General features: G+C 28.9%; 2 protein-coding genes across 10 annotated transcripts in view; both read left to right on the forward strand.

The window, feature by feature from the left end:
- Window positions 1–5,985, forward strand: part of LOC141447011 (27 kDa hemolymph protein-like) — a 20,500-nt gene extending 14,515 nt beyond the window's left edge. Inside the window, exon 6 of the mRNA XM_074114154.1 lies at window positions 1,945–5,985. Within this exon, the coding sequence (XP_073970255.1) occupies window positions 1,945–2,155 (211 nt within the window). The 3' untranslated portion in view covers window positions 2,156–5,985. The remainder of the gene's footprint in view (window positions 1–1,944) is intronic.
- On the forward strand, window positions 4,216–15,443 carry LOC141447008 (retinol dehydrogenase 12-like). Of its 9 annotated transcripts, none has more exons than XM_074114144.1 (11): window positions 4,225–4,355; window positions 6,035–6,095; window positions 7,495–7,610; window positions 8,248–8,395; window positions 10,985–11,170; window positions 11,240–11,332; window positions 12,550–12,743; window positions 13,848–14,076; window positions 14,151–14,263; window positions 14,814–14,903; window positions 15,051–15,443. In XM_074114144.1, the coding sequence occupies exons 3-11, from the start codon at window positions 7,500–7,502 to the stop codon at window positions 15,165–15,167; spliced, it is 1,281 nt and encodes a 426-aa protein (XP_073970245.1). In that variant the 5' UTR covers window positions 4,225–4,355; window positions 6,035–6,095; window positions 7,495–7,499; the 3' UTR covers window positions 15,168–15,443. The 9 variants fall into 9 exon arrangements, 7 of the variants coding, with proteins under 7 accessions (XP_073970247.1, XP_073970245.1, XP_073970244.1 ...); XR_012454063.1 differs by lacking the exons at window positions 4,225–4,355; window positions 6,035–6,095 and adding exons at window positions 6,199–7,101; window positions 14,525–14,672 and having other exon boundaries at window positions 15,051–15,101; XM_074114146.1 differs by lacking the exon at window positions 6,035–6,095 and having other exon boundaries at window positions 4,216–4,355.
- The last annotated feature ends 240 nt before the right edge of the window (window positions 15,444–15,683 follow it).

The raw sequence follows: 15,683 nt of genomic DNA on the forward strand, positions 1-15,683 counted from the left end.
TTATAATAATGGAATAGTTTTATTCAAATTGCTAGTAAATTATTTATCATTATCTATTCAAAATGTTCTTTAAGAGTGATTCCTTTATTTTTTTTTCTATACTTATTTTTAAATTATTAATTCATGAACGTTTGATTACTATAAACAGTAAATATTTCTACCATTTATATTGCTGGGCATTAAAGCTGGGCGCTGCCACAATTACTTAAAAGAGCATCATACATTTTTACATTCTTCTTCTCCTGATTTATGTTAAATTTCTGCTGAAAATTCAAAATTAAAAATCTGCACGATTACTATAAGTTTGAATAAAAGAAAGTAAAAATTTGTTAAAAATGATCATTTTTTATTGATGTGTCGTTAAAAAATCGCAAAACAAAAAAAAAAGGCAGTTCAAACTTGAGATACTATTTTACTCCACTTTGATTATATTTGGATTTTAGAATCCTTATCATTATACCGGTCAAATGAAAGAAATAACCCTATTTTATTTATTTGTTTACTTTTTTTATGACATTAAGTGAATTATTTATCAGATTAAAGAATTCAAAGGTCATCTCTTGACATTTTATCTTTCTTGATAAGAAAGTCTTATACTGAGATAAAATTAATCAAAATGAGTAATTCACATTTTTTCATATTTTTTATATGTGCACATTTTTTATATTGTTTCATGACGTACTTTACAAAGTTCGTAATTAACAGTATTGTTCATTGTTTTTTGGTGACTGATTCATTAATCTAAAAGGAAGATAGAATAATGGCAATGCCAGTAATTTTCATTTTTTATTTTTGCCGAGCTTTCAACCTAGGAACGAGGTCATCTTAAGGGCTGTGGAACATATTTTACAGTATAGTTTTAAGGTGTTTGATACAGGCTTTTACACTCGTACAACACAACAATAAAAAAGTAACACCACAGCAACTTTCCTTATACAGCACAGAAAATCCACACATTTTCGATTTCTCAAATTCAAAGATAACTAGAATCAGAGACAAACTCACAATAGAAGGATGGTACTTGAAATGATTTACAAATCAAAGACATTTAAATTTCAAAACAGATCAATGTAAACAACTTACATACCAACTTATTCAGACCGCTTCATAAACCAAACATTTAATACCAATCACATAATCAGACAGAACAGAAGTTACACCAACTTAACAATAACAATATAAACAAATTCGAAAGCTCGGCAAAGATTAAAAAATAATGTCTGGAATTTGCATTAGTATTTCTTCTTTCTTCATACTTAACATTAATTCATAAAGTTTAAAATAGAGTGTTCAAAATTAAAAATGTTCGTTTCAAATAATTATCTATATGTTGCGTGAGTTCTTTGGTGTGTTGTTCTAATTTTTGATGTAATTCCCTTTTCTCTACTTCATTTATCGTAATCATGCTCTTAGGTAAACCTGAAAAAAGATCCTTCTAACTACCATGCTGCACTAAAATCTCTGGCAATCATCCATTTTTCCTTGTTATTGGGTGTGAAAAGTACTGATAGCTCTCACGTCGCATTAAATAAGTTTGTTTAATAACTCTAACTGCAGGAAACAGTTTTATGAATAAAAATGCTAACTGTGTAAGTCGAAAAAAGGATTGCATACAAAGTAATTTGGATTTCTCAAAAACATTCTCTAAAATTATTTTTTCCTGCTTAAATTATTTATCTTTTATTTAAGATATTCTTTAATATTTGAACACTCCCTTGAGTGTGACTTGATACTTTAGCCTGCCACGAAAGTGTTGGGTAAAATAAAATGAAACTCAAATATGCGTCAAAATTCATTTAAGTGAAATTGTTCATTGCATGTGGTGAAAAGCAAAAGGAAGGGAAGGTCATGCTGGCCAATCTATGAAAATGTCAGGAGTCACCCAGGTGTGACATATTTATTTTACAAAAAATGTAATATAATTTTTTTTTTTTTTTTTTCTAGGGAATTAAATGAAATTCAAAAGTGTATTGTAAATCATCTTGAAGGATGCAAAGAACCAACACCAGCAAATATTGTAAATAGCCTTTTTGAATTCGTAATAAAAAGAACACCCTGTTCGAAATATCTGAATAAAGGTGGATCAACTAGTCTACAGCATACAATATTATCATTTTTATTGCCAGCATTCGCTATCATTATATCTAAACTGTAACCAAATATTATATTTTCTAGAAATTCATTACAAAAAATATATATTTATTGAATTGAAAAGAGGATTTTAATAGAAATTACATGTATAAAACAAAGTGGTGGTGCGAAATGTGTACATTAAATTTAGTTTAAATGATATCATATAAATTCTTGCCTTAGTCTGTTAGTCTGTAACTTTTCTTACCCAAAGCTTCTCTAAAATTAATGTTTATATTTGTAAATTAGCATATTTTTTTGTTCATAGTCATTATCAATATGTTAAGTTAGAAAAAAGGAAATGTTCCTAAAACAGATTTTCTTTCCTCGTAGGGTTGTCCTTTACATCTTGGATATTAGGAAACAAAAATGAATGAACTACTTTTACTGCTTATTGAAATATCATTTATTTTCACTGAAATGATTGTTTTGACAACTTTGATGACAGACAGTAAGAATAAAAATATATATATAAATATTGGACTGAACTACGTCACATCACAATGATAGTTTTTAGTTTACTTCTTCTTCGTAGTTTCAGCTGTATGCACCTGTTGTCCAATTATAGAGTTGCTTTAGTTTTTCTATTGGAGAGTTGCACCTAAAAATTAAAAATTATTTTATTTATATCAGAAATTATAAGAATTCGATATATTTTATTTTCTTAAACCATCTTGTGTTTTTAATTAGTGTATTGGATTCTCGATGTGGTTCGTCCACTGTCACAAAACGGTGCAGCACCTTATCTTGATTAGTCTGTCTTTAATTCGTTTAATCTTTGCAGTATATGATAAAATAAATAAATGTTATTAGTCGGGTAGGTGTGTTTCTTTTATAACTCAAAAGTATTACTAAGGGTGATCGACGGGTGGTAGACGAGAGAAACCCAGGACGTGGCATTAGATTTTAGTTAGCTGGAAGAGAACTGCGAGCTAAATCAAAGAAGCATCTACCGTAATCATTATAATTATCTAAGCAATGTGTATTCACTGTTTTTTCAAAGTTGTCGAACTACAAACTTCCAACTGAATTAGCCTGTTCACGTATGATATTTTTATTAGGAAATAGTAATTGAAAGTACATCAAGTGCACTCCTTTTTGATCCTAATAGTTGTTTCTTTAACAATGAAATGCGATTTGTTAAAAGATAACCCAATTATTAAAAGTACTTTGTACTTAAATTGATTATTATTATTTATTATTTTTTTGTTTTTTTGGCAGTATCTCAAAGAAACCTCTTCGTACAACAAACATTTTTAAATTTTAGAATTAAATATTAAATCAAAATGTAACAATCACGAAAAATTCAGTTTATAAAGCAAATTTCAGAGCAAAGGTAGCACAGAAATGAATGTATCTACTGTGATAGTTGTTAGATGTTAATAGGTAGTGACCATTTATTATAACCGCTACGCCCTAATAGATTATATTATGGCTCTCTTACGTTGTAAATTATGAGATCGTAGTATGAATGTTATCTAAAGCTTTGTATTTCTGATTGGTTCAGAGTTCAAATTTGAGTTTATGCAAAGAAATCAGTGGAAAAGTATCTCTAAGATTCTAATCACTGTTGCTTTAACTTACATTAATCATTTATGCAAAAGACACAATTATTACCGAATAAGCTTTGAGAACAAAAAGAGAGAATTTGTTTAAGAAAAGTAAATTTTAAAACAAAACTTAATATTGAGGAAATCAAAATTGCCTACTTTAATATAATAAACTGCTTTCTACTAAGCAAGTTTTTGTTAGATTTATTTTTTAAAGTGAAAAGTGATATTAAGAAAGAGCTGTATAACTTGAAAAAAAAAAAACCTTAGAATAATATGTTACATTTATGATTATTTTTTATTATTTTAGCTCTGTGTTAGACTATGAGCTTAATGTTAAATATTTAGAGAAAATATTATGTATATATATGTGTGTTTCAAATGTGTATATTATTTATATATATATATTTTTTTTTTCTTTAAAGATTGCCATTTGTTATTTTTGCAGAGGTGGCTCGTATGAGTTTGTTAGTTCTGATTTCATTCATCTAACATTTTAGTATGGAAGATGTAACCTTTGATCAGATGTCCCTAATCAAACCTTCCTGGGGTTACTCCATTTCTCTCAAAGGAATTTTTGGGAGTTATTCTTCATCAACACCCTCATTGCCGGACTTGCCTTTCGAAATGTAACGAATAAGTGTTAATTTATTAATTAGGCTCCTGCTATAATAAGTAAGTAAAATTTTCTCTATTTTACATATCTTGCGCATTATAATAGTTCAACCTTTCGAGATCTATCTGAGAGTATCGTATCTAATAAGCAAGTGTTTTGGATAATTGCGATGTAAATTTTTTTTTTTTTGAACTGCTGAGATATCCTTTTTTATTATTTTTTATTTAAATCACGAATTTCATCGAGTGATACCATTAGGCTTACATTTTTTTTATTTATAGAATTCGATGTTGCTTCATTATGAATTTCTAATAGTAATTCCTGTTTTCTTTAGGAAAAGAAAACAGAACAAAAGGGTCATGTTTCCTTCTTTTTAAAAAATAAATAAATCAAAATTAATAAAAGTAAACAGTAGATTAGTTGGTCTAAACTTGATCCTTTACTCTTAAAGACGAGTCACCACATTTGCCATTCTCTTAGAACAATTGTTGCTCTTTGCCCTATTTCTTTGGCTTTTTGAAAAATTGTTTGTGTTTAAAAACACACCTTTGAAAAGTTCATCAAATCTGTCAAAAAAGCAAAATGTATGTTACATACGGTTTGTAAGTTACATTCTTTTTATAGTATACCCTGTACTTAGTACATTCTTTTTAATGCAAGTAAGATTCTTGAATAGTTTAAGAACAATTTCTTGCACTTAAAAAGGGTTTCAAGTGTTATTTACCACCAACGGTTTTTTTTTTTTTACGAGAACGTTATAGAACAATATCAAAAATGTTGCGGATAATGTTTAAGTCAATTGTAAACTATAGTAATAATAATTAAAGTATAATTGCAAGATTTGCTTACAAAATCATATTTTTCAAAAGTTTTTATAAGACAATTATAATTAGCTCCTAGATGCTTATACCTGGCAATTTACAGTGCTTTAGGTGGATTGTATATTGATGGTATTGACACCTTTCACCTTAAGATCTTTTCCGGTATTTGTTTTGAATGTTCTACAACTGCATTCTCAAACCGACGCAAGAAGGGAGCTTCAGTTGCTGGTTAATCAGCAGCTTGTATCAATGTTAAAGCCGCCTAAAGCTATGTGAATCTTCCAAAAAGGCTTAGCCGACAAAATAAAAACGTATGAGAGCACAATAATAGATTAATGTCTGATCATGCAGTCAGTTTATTGCGATATTATTCTCGATTTAGAAGTGTAATTTACCAGGTTATCTGATCGTTGGAAATTATAGTTCCGTTCGCTAAAAGACACAAGTCATATTATTTACTTTTTAGGTAATTAGTATGCCATCGCTATTTACAAAGTTATAATGGTTTAATTAAATGCTTGTCTGAAGCACAGGTATTTTTATTATTATTAATTTGCATTAAATAATAGCACTGTAGGTAACGTAGTCGTTTTTTCTGAATCACATCTGTTAAATTTCTTTTATGTTGAGTAATACTTAGTTAATTCAGGTAATCCAAATGTGCTTAATATATTAAGTATATCTTTCTGGTAGAAATAGAAATTTTCAAAATAGAAAAGTTTAGATTGTACTAAAATTTGAAGAAACAAAGCGTTGTACATATTTTTTAATATTGCTCTCTACATTTTTGTCACTTTCATTGGAGAAAGACCCCTGAAAAAACATGTTTCATACTGTTGTGAAAATAAATAAAGGATGTAAAAACCAACTAATGGAACATTATACTTCTTAAATGGTTTCTCTATTTATTTATATAGGTAATTTTATTTGAAGAGTGGTTCTTAGAAGCGATATACTTCTCACTTTAACTTGTGGCAGGTATGTTTTCAATTGTTTCATTTGTCTTTTCCACAATACACGGAACATTTACATTTACTTTATTTCTGTGTACAAGTGCCTAAGTCAGTTTTTTCAATTATCGTTTTTTTTTGTCTTAAGTGAATTAAAAAATGCCCGTGCTAAATTTTAGAGATATCACTGATAATATATGTAAAAGTTAATTATAATTTATTTTAATTTTATATACATATATATAATAGTAGAAATGGGAATAGGTAGGGGCAGAAAATACATTATCCACTTCGAACTGCGGATCATTTATTGATGAGATGCTTAGGTTCATTTATCTGGTAATAGAAAGTCAAAGGAATTTGTTTGCCCAGTTTAATTTTTTCTTAATGACAGCAAATAAGAGTAACCCCATATTGAAATTGAAGTTATCATTAGATGAGTTTAAAAATACATTTTTTTAGATATTTAGGAGAAAGCGATTGTGAACCATTGTCTCTTGGAAGAAAAAAAAAGTTTTAGCGTACGAATTAGGGAAGCAGCACTGAATAGTGAATAGTCAATAACAAAAACTGGAGAGCTTCTCGGTAACAGGGTACTTAAAGAATTCTATTATGTAAATTTTCACTAAGGCTTGACATTTTCAACTTCAGATTCAAATTCTTTTGCGATTTAATTGAAGTAATAGAGCCTTCATATTTGTTAAGACCTAAAGAGCAACTAAGCCAATGTCATTAAGAGTTATGGCAAGAATGGTAAAAGTTATGCTGCATTCAATTCAAAAAAGTAATAATAAGTGACATTAAATTAACACATATGATTTAAAAACTAAAAACTTCATCCAAGAAGAACATATGTAAGTTAAAAATGAGACCTCAATTAACATGATTAGCAATTAAAAAAGTATTCATGAGTTGTGATAATATTAAAAGTGATTTAAGTCTAGACTCGAGACTAGAAGAAATACTAGAATGGTTAAATGAAATTGAATTTTCCAGACCGAAGAAGATCTTAGGTAGAGACTTTGCGGATGGAAGTAAGAAAATAAATGCATTTTGCTTGTTTGTAACGTGAGCGCTAAGCTACCTTCATCTTAATTGCGTTAAAAAAATTTCTTATTCAGTACTTCCATTAATAGAATGATCATTTGCGTTCTGTGTTTACTTCGATTTGAAATCTATACTAGCATTTTGTATTGCGGAATTTCAGCGCTGCAGAAAATCGGGTTATAAGCAAAATAAATAGATTCTATTTAAGATTGTATTAAATTTTAATATTGTTGTGTTATTCGCATTTCAAGTCTTAAAAGGAAAGTCTGTTCATGGCACATTTAATCTACCTACCCTTTGCTAAAAAACGATGGTTTTTAATTTTCGACTATTATTTCTTTGGTTATATATTTTTTTATTATTACATATATTTTTTTTAGTATTTATGGCTGAACTTTTAAAAAAGTATTACCCTCGTATGGTAGACCTTCACAACTATCCACCTGCTAATTCAATTGCAAATAAATTGAAGAACTGGCAAGTACTGAATACTAAGGTAAAATATATTCAGTTTAATAATTATACAATTATTGGCAACAAAAATGTAAATAACGTTTTGTTTCTAATTGTGAACCCTTATTTAACTGTATATTTACTGAGTTTCTTTTCAACTCTTACTTTACATTTGAATCAGCTTACGAAAAAAGTTAAGGTATTTAAAAATTATGTAATTCGGATGATTTTCGTCATGAGGTACTTTATTAGAGGTTAAAAGCCAAACGCTGCATTAAAAATTGATGAAGTTGAAGAGGTAAGCTACTTTTCTTCGTGGGATGTTCTGGGTAGAAAGAGAGATTTGAGAGTTAAGGAAATAAGCTTGTTCCAAGACGTTTCTCTATCGTTATATTTATAGATATATTGATGACCCTGTATGAAAGCCCTCATGGGTAGGTTGTCTACGATTTTGTTCTGTTTTAGTTTATTATTTTGTTCAAACGAAATACTCTTTATTTATAAGTACTTACACTTTCATTTGTTTAGAATTGTGAATTTCCCATTTCCTTTTAAAAAGCTCAAGCTCAGCACACATGTTGCTTTCTAATAACAAATATAATTTTAAAAAATGGTATGAACTTTAAACTCAGCTAAACAAGCAACTAGGGCTGATAATTTTCTTTGTTTTAAATGTTTAGGTTTTGACGCCTTTAGGTATAAACCAGTCCGATAAATTTCTTAAGGATGTTGCTATTGGGAGTAAAGGAGTTGTAGAACATCTTTTATGCCTTATTAAAGATAAATTAGAGGAAGCAAAGAAACAAGAGAAAAAAGAAATGGAACAAGGTATTGAATATTCATACAGCGAGGAAGGTAACTTTATCAAAGTTGTGGAAGAAAAAAAAAACCTGGTTTAAATAGATCTTTCTTTTAAGATTTATTATTATTATTCCAATATTAGTCATCTATTTTGAGGATGAACCATTCCAATCCACAGTTTCTTTTGCTGAATTTAAAAACATGAAAGCAATATTGGCTATGAAAGAGGAGGAAATTGAAGCATTAAATTCAAAGTTAAGTATTTTATTTAATAACTTTTAAATATATCACATAAGTGACTGATAGAAAAGAATATTAAAAGGGAAAGGGAGTCAAACCGCGCTTCTAATAGTAAAATATAAGTAAATAATATAGAAATACTGAAAAAACCTTTTACTAATGTCGTAATTAAGGCTAAGAAAATGAGGCATTCCATTTCGATGAATTTCTCATTGGCATGGAGTAGAAAAATTTAGGGCTGGCCTAAAAACATATGCGATTTTCGTGTAAGAAACTTATTCGCTGTCCTTTGACAAATACTTTTTTTAATTGAGGCCTCTCACTTGCTGCTTCAAATCCTGGCTGAAAAAAATGAATTATCAATTGCCCTGAATAGATATTTGTTATCATCTGGCAAAAAAATACGGTAATTCGCATCTTCCCTTCTTCAAGAAAAAATAAAAATTGCTGTATAAAATAACTATCTGATGATGTACAAAAGTCAGGTTTTTCCAATATTATTATGTTATTAATAATTATATGTTATGTTATTATAATGTAATTATCTTCTTTCTATCTCCTTTACTCAAACTATAGTATTTGAACAGGAATGTAAGTACAAATTGCTTTATTATATTATTATTTTTACTTTCTTGACAAGTTAAACATACATCTATTTTCAACTCTGGGTCCTTCAGATTAGTCATAAACGTCTAGAACGTATTTTATATTTATCTTGGCTAGGATCATTACTTGCCTTTTCTTTATACAGCTGCTATTACTTTATAGTTAATTAATTTCCAAAAATAGAAACTATAAAGCCTTCAATTGAAATTCACAAAGCAATTTGTATGCCACACTGTATACTTATGATTATTAAGTAGTAATATTGTAGAAAGCATTCTCTGCTCACATTCCTGAAAGATTTCTTTCGTGAAAGTAAAAGTGCTGGAAATCTTAATAAAATTTATGTTTATAACGTTTCATTAGACTACATCATCCATTTACATGAAATAGCCTCTGGAAACAAGTCCAAAAGAAAATAATTTATATCTGTTTGAATGTAAGCAAAAAAACTCAAATTCCAATTTCCTTGCAGGTGAAACATTTAGAAGCTATGATTCACCTAAAAGATCAAAGAATAGAAGATTTGTTAACACAGGTCAATCGATGTACTTGTTTTAGAACTTTGAATGGTTATACTTCGTAATGAAATAGTGTGAATAGAAAAAGACGTCATGTTAATTTACTAATAATTTCACTTTTATTTATTTTTACCCCCAAAAATTATTATTTTGAATCCAAGTTAATAATTTTGTAAATTGTAAAATAAAATAATAAAATATGAAAATCGATATCGTTCTGTATTGAAATTATATTTCCATTATAAATTAGCAAACAATAGCTGAGGGAATGTTAATTTTTTTTTTCTTCTTATGGTAAATGACTTGTAATATTTTAATGCCAAATACCCAGGAGTATCATCTTCTTCTGGTTAGTGTGTGATGATATAGGAGGTAAAAATTAATTCTATGTATTTAATATTTGAGAATAACAGTAGCTAAAAAACTGCTCTTTTTTCGTTTGTATGAGTGACTGAGCCCGCAATGAGATTAAACGCCCGGATACTTCTTACCTTCAATAAACCGCTTCACTTTGTGTTCGAATTTACCCGTTTACAGCATGTTACGATGAAGATTAAAGTTCGTCCGGCCGCAGAGATCAAGAGATCAGATTGTGTCGGTATTCTATTCTGATGTTTTTACGATCCCATTTGTGATGACTACATTTTTAGGAAACTTGCATAAATTCCCAAAGATTATTCATTTTTAGTTTTTTGTTCCGATATAACATCATTAATAAAGTGTAAGTGAATCATTTTTCTAGAAAACAGAGTCATCATAGAATTTCATACTTGTTAATTAAGCAACCTCCTTCATACCTCCTTTAAATCATAGTTCAGACACTGCGTTCTAATACATCTTTTTTAATATTAAATGTTTCTGATGTAAAATTTTGAATTTTACATTTGTATTTAACATTAACACTAAATAAATCTATCAGTTTTTCGAGAAGTAAAGGAAAAAATTATACTGGTCTTCCAATAAGTATGACTTTGGAAGATCTAAAACATTTTAGAATATCTTTTAAATCACTAAAATCCCTAAGAATAGAATATCTAGATTATAATCTCTAAAAAGGACTATCTACTCCTTGGGTTTTCATTTTAAAAAATTCTAATATCTGACTACTATATGTAATGAGACAAATATTTATTAACAAATCCTTCTGACCAAAAATTTAATGATTATTACATTTTAAATTAAGATCCATGACATTAATGATGCAAAAGTGTTTTTTAACTAACTATATAAAATGGATTTTTCTGTGTTTTAGCAACTATGGGCATAATAGTGACATTATTTATTTCTTCATTCAAGTACACACTTTTTAATGTCTTCTTCTTATTGATAACAATTCCTTTATTGCTGTTAAGACTTTATAACAAGAAAACCATGGGGAAATTAGTTGTACAGAAGAGACTGGATGGCAAAACGGTTATAATAACGGGTGGCAATGTTGGTTAGTAATAGGTTTATTTTTTTTAAAGTAATTTTTTAAATTTTGTTGATTATTCTTTTATTTGTTTAGGTTTAGGATTTGAAACTGCAAAAGAACTTGCTTATAGAGGTGCTCGTGTTTTATTAGCTTGTAAAAATATCGGAAGTGGCCATTTAGCAAAATGTAAGTACATTATTTTCTGTGCTTATAGTGTAGTAACCTTTTTTTGAAAATAATTAAATACATTAGAACGTTATTTATTCCTATATTTGTTGAAAATGAAAATTTTTCGGGTATTTTCGGAAACCTGTTCCATTTTCGTCATGCAGATCTTCCATATTTAAATTGAAAATCCTCTTTTTTAAGGGTTATTAATAATACTATAAAGCGCTAATGTCAAATAGAAATTACGACTTCAAGTGTATACAAATTTAAATCCTAGGAACTCTTAACACATTAAACTATGAAAAAAATTGCTACTCAGAGTTACAAACTGTGACATTTACAATCATCCTGAGTAAAAGTTTTTACAATTTATATTTTGATTCTCTGAAAGATGCAAGCAGAGAAAGGATTAGTGGAGCAGTAAGCGTTTACTGGATACCAACGCGGAGATACCAGGTTCGAATCCAGCTGTTGGCCGTTAGATTTTCTCCTCCTTGGTACTTCTTGGTTGTTTGTAACGAGAAGAGGCCGGTAGTGGGCGGAAAAAAGCTACGAGTGCCAAAACCTCAAATGTGCCTAAAAATACATAAAGAAGAGGCAAGCAATGTTTCCGAAACGTACTAAGTCCAACTCATTTTTCGGGATGGTTGCCTATAACGAGAGATCATTATCTAAGAGCCAATGTATATTAATAAAACTAACAGTCATAAATAAACTTATACCAAATATTAAGATAGCTGTGATATTAAGACACAATCAAGAAGGCGATGGTTACAAGCTAACATTGCTGGCAGCAGATTGTAGCCACGTCCATGTATAAACTCTATACGTAGTAGCACTTCCCGCTGCTCCGTTATTCGTAACTTACTAATCGGAACTATAAATGGGGACGACAAAGGCTCTGATGTTCAGATATTTGACAGTTAGGTAAATACGCTATAGAGGTATCTATCTATAGGGGTATCAAACTTACTTGATATTTTTTTTTGTCTTCGAACAGTAACAAAATAAATGGATTCATTAGATTTAAAGGCCAGAATAATTGATTAAAAAATTTTTTCAAAATCAGTTTTTAAGCGATATTTAATCTGCAAAAATTAGCATAGGATGAAATTCTATGAGATTTTTTTACTATTATCAAGGCTTATTTATATATTAACTAGTAAATAAATTATTTATTTTTAAAAAAAATAATGATTATGATTTGCTTGAAAGTGAATTTTTGATATTTACAGCTTTAATTATAAAGGAAACAAGGAATGATGATATAACTGTGTATAGACTAGATCTTAGTTCAGTATGGAGTGTAAGAAACTTCGCTAAAGCAATTCTAGAAAAAGAGAAAAGATTAGATGTTCTTATATTTAATGCTGGTATTGGATTTATTAAACATGAAAGAACTGCTGACAATCTGCAGTTGACATGGCAGGTAAGGCATCAGTTATTATTTTTCATTTGATACATTTTGATTTCATTTATTTAAACAGTGAGAGCTGTTTACATATTATATCTTAAAATACGGAATAATCTATTGGGTAAAGTGCTAATTCCTGAATGCCGATTTTCTTTTAATTTGGAAATTAAATGTCGATTTACTTTTAAATATATTAATTAAACTTGCAAAACGGTACAATAAACTAATGATATTTTAGAGGAACGCTTAAAACTACTATATCATCATCTCCGAATAGTGTTCTTAGTCTATTTTTTCTGGAAAAACGATTCAAATATAAATTATGGATCTTAATATATGTAAGCAGTACTTCCAACATTTAAAAAAAAATAAAATCGTAGAAGTATTTTTGAGAAAAAACTTATTCAGTTAAGATACCGATTTTGACCAAAACTTTATTGTAGCCTCTAATGTCACCTAAGCTAGTTATTTTATTCGGTCTTCTGCGAGTTTTAGTCTTTGATTTACATACATGTGTAAAGACAGGCAACACAATGGCTGAGAATTATGGTCTCAAACTTTTTTCTTTTAATATCTATTGATAGTCACGATCCCTTCCATTTTTCTTTTAATATCTATTGATAGTCACGATCCCTTCCATTTTTCTTTTAATATCTATTGATAGACACGATTCCTTCCATTTTTCTTTTATTAGTTTTCAACCAAATAAATTTCCAATTAGTTCTTTTAGAGATTTTTTTTGTATAAAGATCCTTATTTACTTAAATTTCATAAAAAATGAATTAAACTAATAAATAATCTCTTAATATTAATTTACGTGAGAGAGTATCTAGCTAACTCATCTTATAATAGGAGAATATTTCATTCAGGGCTCTAAGTGTGTTCACAGTAATCGTTTAGATGCATGCTTCAATTTTATAAGAGTTATTGGAATAATTGAGAAATATTTCCAAATTCAACGCAAGCATTTAATTGCTATGGTTAAGAAAAATGTGCTACAAAATATAATTTATTATATCCTTATTCTGTGACCTACTTTCTTTTACATTTTATCACATTATTCCTCTACAAAAAAGTTATTTTATGTTTAATTTGAACATTTTAATGTTTTTTAATCAGGTGAACTGCTTCTCATCATTTCTTCTTAGTAATTTACTTATTGATTTTATGAGAAAAACGTCTTTAGGAAAAATTATTTTCATCAGTTCTGCATTGCATCATTTTCATTGGTTCAATGTTGATGATATTGATTCGGAAAAAAGTAGAAATGCATTTATGAATCATTGTAATACTAAATTTGCTACAATACTTATGGCAAATTTTATGGCCAAAAAATTGGAAGGGACAGGTATGATTTCTTTACTTATTAAATGATGGTTTATTTTATAATTTATATTTTAATTTAAATAGTTTGTTATTAAGGTATTAAAGTCAATACAGTGAATCCAGGGTTGGTAAATGTTCCTCTGTTAAGGAGAGTTAAAAATTCGATTATTCAACGTTTATTTCAACACTTTTTAAATATTTATGGAAAGGTAAATTTTAATTACATAATATATTTTCTATTTTATTTGTACCAGCCATCCATTTAGAAGGCCATCTTTCCAATGAGTGTTAAACTCAACATACGTTTATAACTTAAGTTAATACATAGATCCTTTAAATATTAAGATCTAGCTAGTACGAAAATCAACTTCGCTGGATAGACGATATGTCTTTAGGAATATTCTTGAAGTGATCCCTTGTTCACGTGAATGCGTAAAAACATTCTGGTGAAGCTATGATTTCATTTTTAGATCGTTTATGCTACAAAGTACGTTTTAAGGATATCAAGATGCATATAATAAATAAGATTTATATTAGGTTTCAAATGAAAGCAAAATAATAATTAGAAGAGTTATTAACTAAGAGGTTAAAGTGCCGGATTCCACACGGAGCTCCCAGGTTCGAATCCAGCTGCTGGCTCTCAGATTTAAAGAAACATAGCATGCATTGACAGAGTAGTCAGCAATATTATGTTTGTTATTTTTGTTGGGCAGAAAAAGTATGAAATGTTATATATTCCATTTTTTTTTTTTAACGAAGCCTGTAGGTGAAGGAGCCGCCACAACATTAACGCTTGTCTTGGATCCTGAACTGCAGAATGTTACTGGTGCTTATTTTTCTGACTGTAAGGTTTGTAAATCCAAGATTGTTTGTTGTAATGTTTTAAGAATGAAAGATATTTATGATTCTTCGCTGTATATTCCTGCATGGTGAAATTAAACAATACTCCAACGAAAATTTTGGTGAACTAAATTTCTGTTTTTTGTTTTGCATTAGATGTCACGTTGCGTTTCCCCTAAAACAAAAGATTTTGAACTTGCATCAGCGTTGTGGAATAAATTTTCCGAAGTAGTTGCTTTGGATAAAAATGAAAAAAACGGAGTTTTCTTTTAAAATAGTGTGAAAATTGAAATTCTTCTGCCTGCTTAATGATTACTTCATACTTCCTATTTTGATCGTACGAAGTATTATTTTAAATTATGTTTAATACTTCCATAAGACAATTTTGTGTTTTTTTTTCAAATAAACATTTCGTATTCAAATACTTCAATTCTTATTTGTGAATGTCATGAATTTAATTATAATGTATTTGTTTGTTTTCTTAGCTAGCATTTGTACCAGTTAAGAAGTGTTTGATAATTGAATAATCAAAATAAATTTTATATTAATTATTATTGCAGTATCAAATCGTGTTGATGTTTCCTTTGTAAGACAGAGAAATTAGGTGGGAGGGAAGGGATTAGCTATGAGGTTAGCATACTGGACTCCCACGCGGAGGTCCCGGGTTCGAATCCAGCAGCTGACCCTTAGATTTTCTCTTCCTAGGAGCTTCTTACAGCTCACTGTCCGGTGATGGACAGTGTTGTCTGTAACGAGAGAACACTGTCCGGAGGCCGGCAGTGCACTGGA

Source organism: Rhodnius prolixus, unplaced genomic scaffold (genome assembly GCF_049639745.1).
Source record: "Rhodnius prolixus isolate KJV_2025 unplaced genomic scaffold, Rpr scaffold_7, whole genome shotgun sequence".
In the NCBI taxonomy this organism is placed as follows: Eukaryota; Metazoa; Arthropoda; class Insecta; order Hemiptera; family Reduviidae; genus Rhodnius; species Rhodnius prolixus.

Coding starts and splice junctions, on each gene's coding strand:
- LOC141447008 (XM_074114143.1), top strand. CDS start 6,975: ATGAGTTGTGATAATATTAAAAGTGATTTAAGTCTAGACTCGAGACTA. Junction 7,102..7,494: donor TAGAGACTTTGCGGATGGAA/GTAAGAAAATAA, acceptor TATTTTTTTTAG/TATTTATGGCTGAACTTTTA. Junction 12,744..13,847: donor ATCTGCAGTTGACATGGCAG/GTAAGGCATCAG, acceptor TTTTTTAATCAG/GTGAACTGCTTCTCATCATT.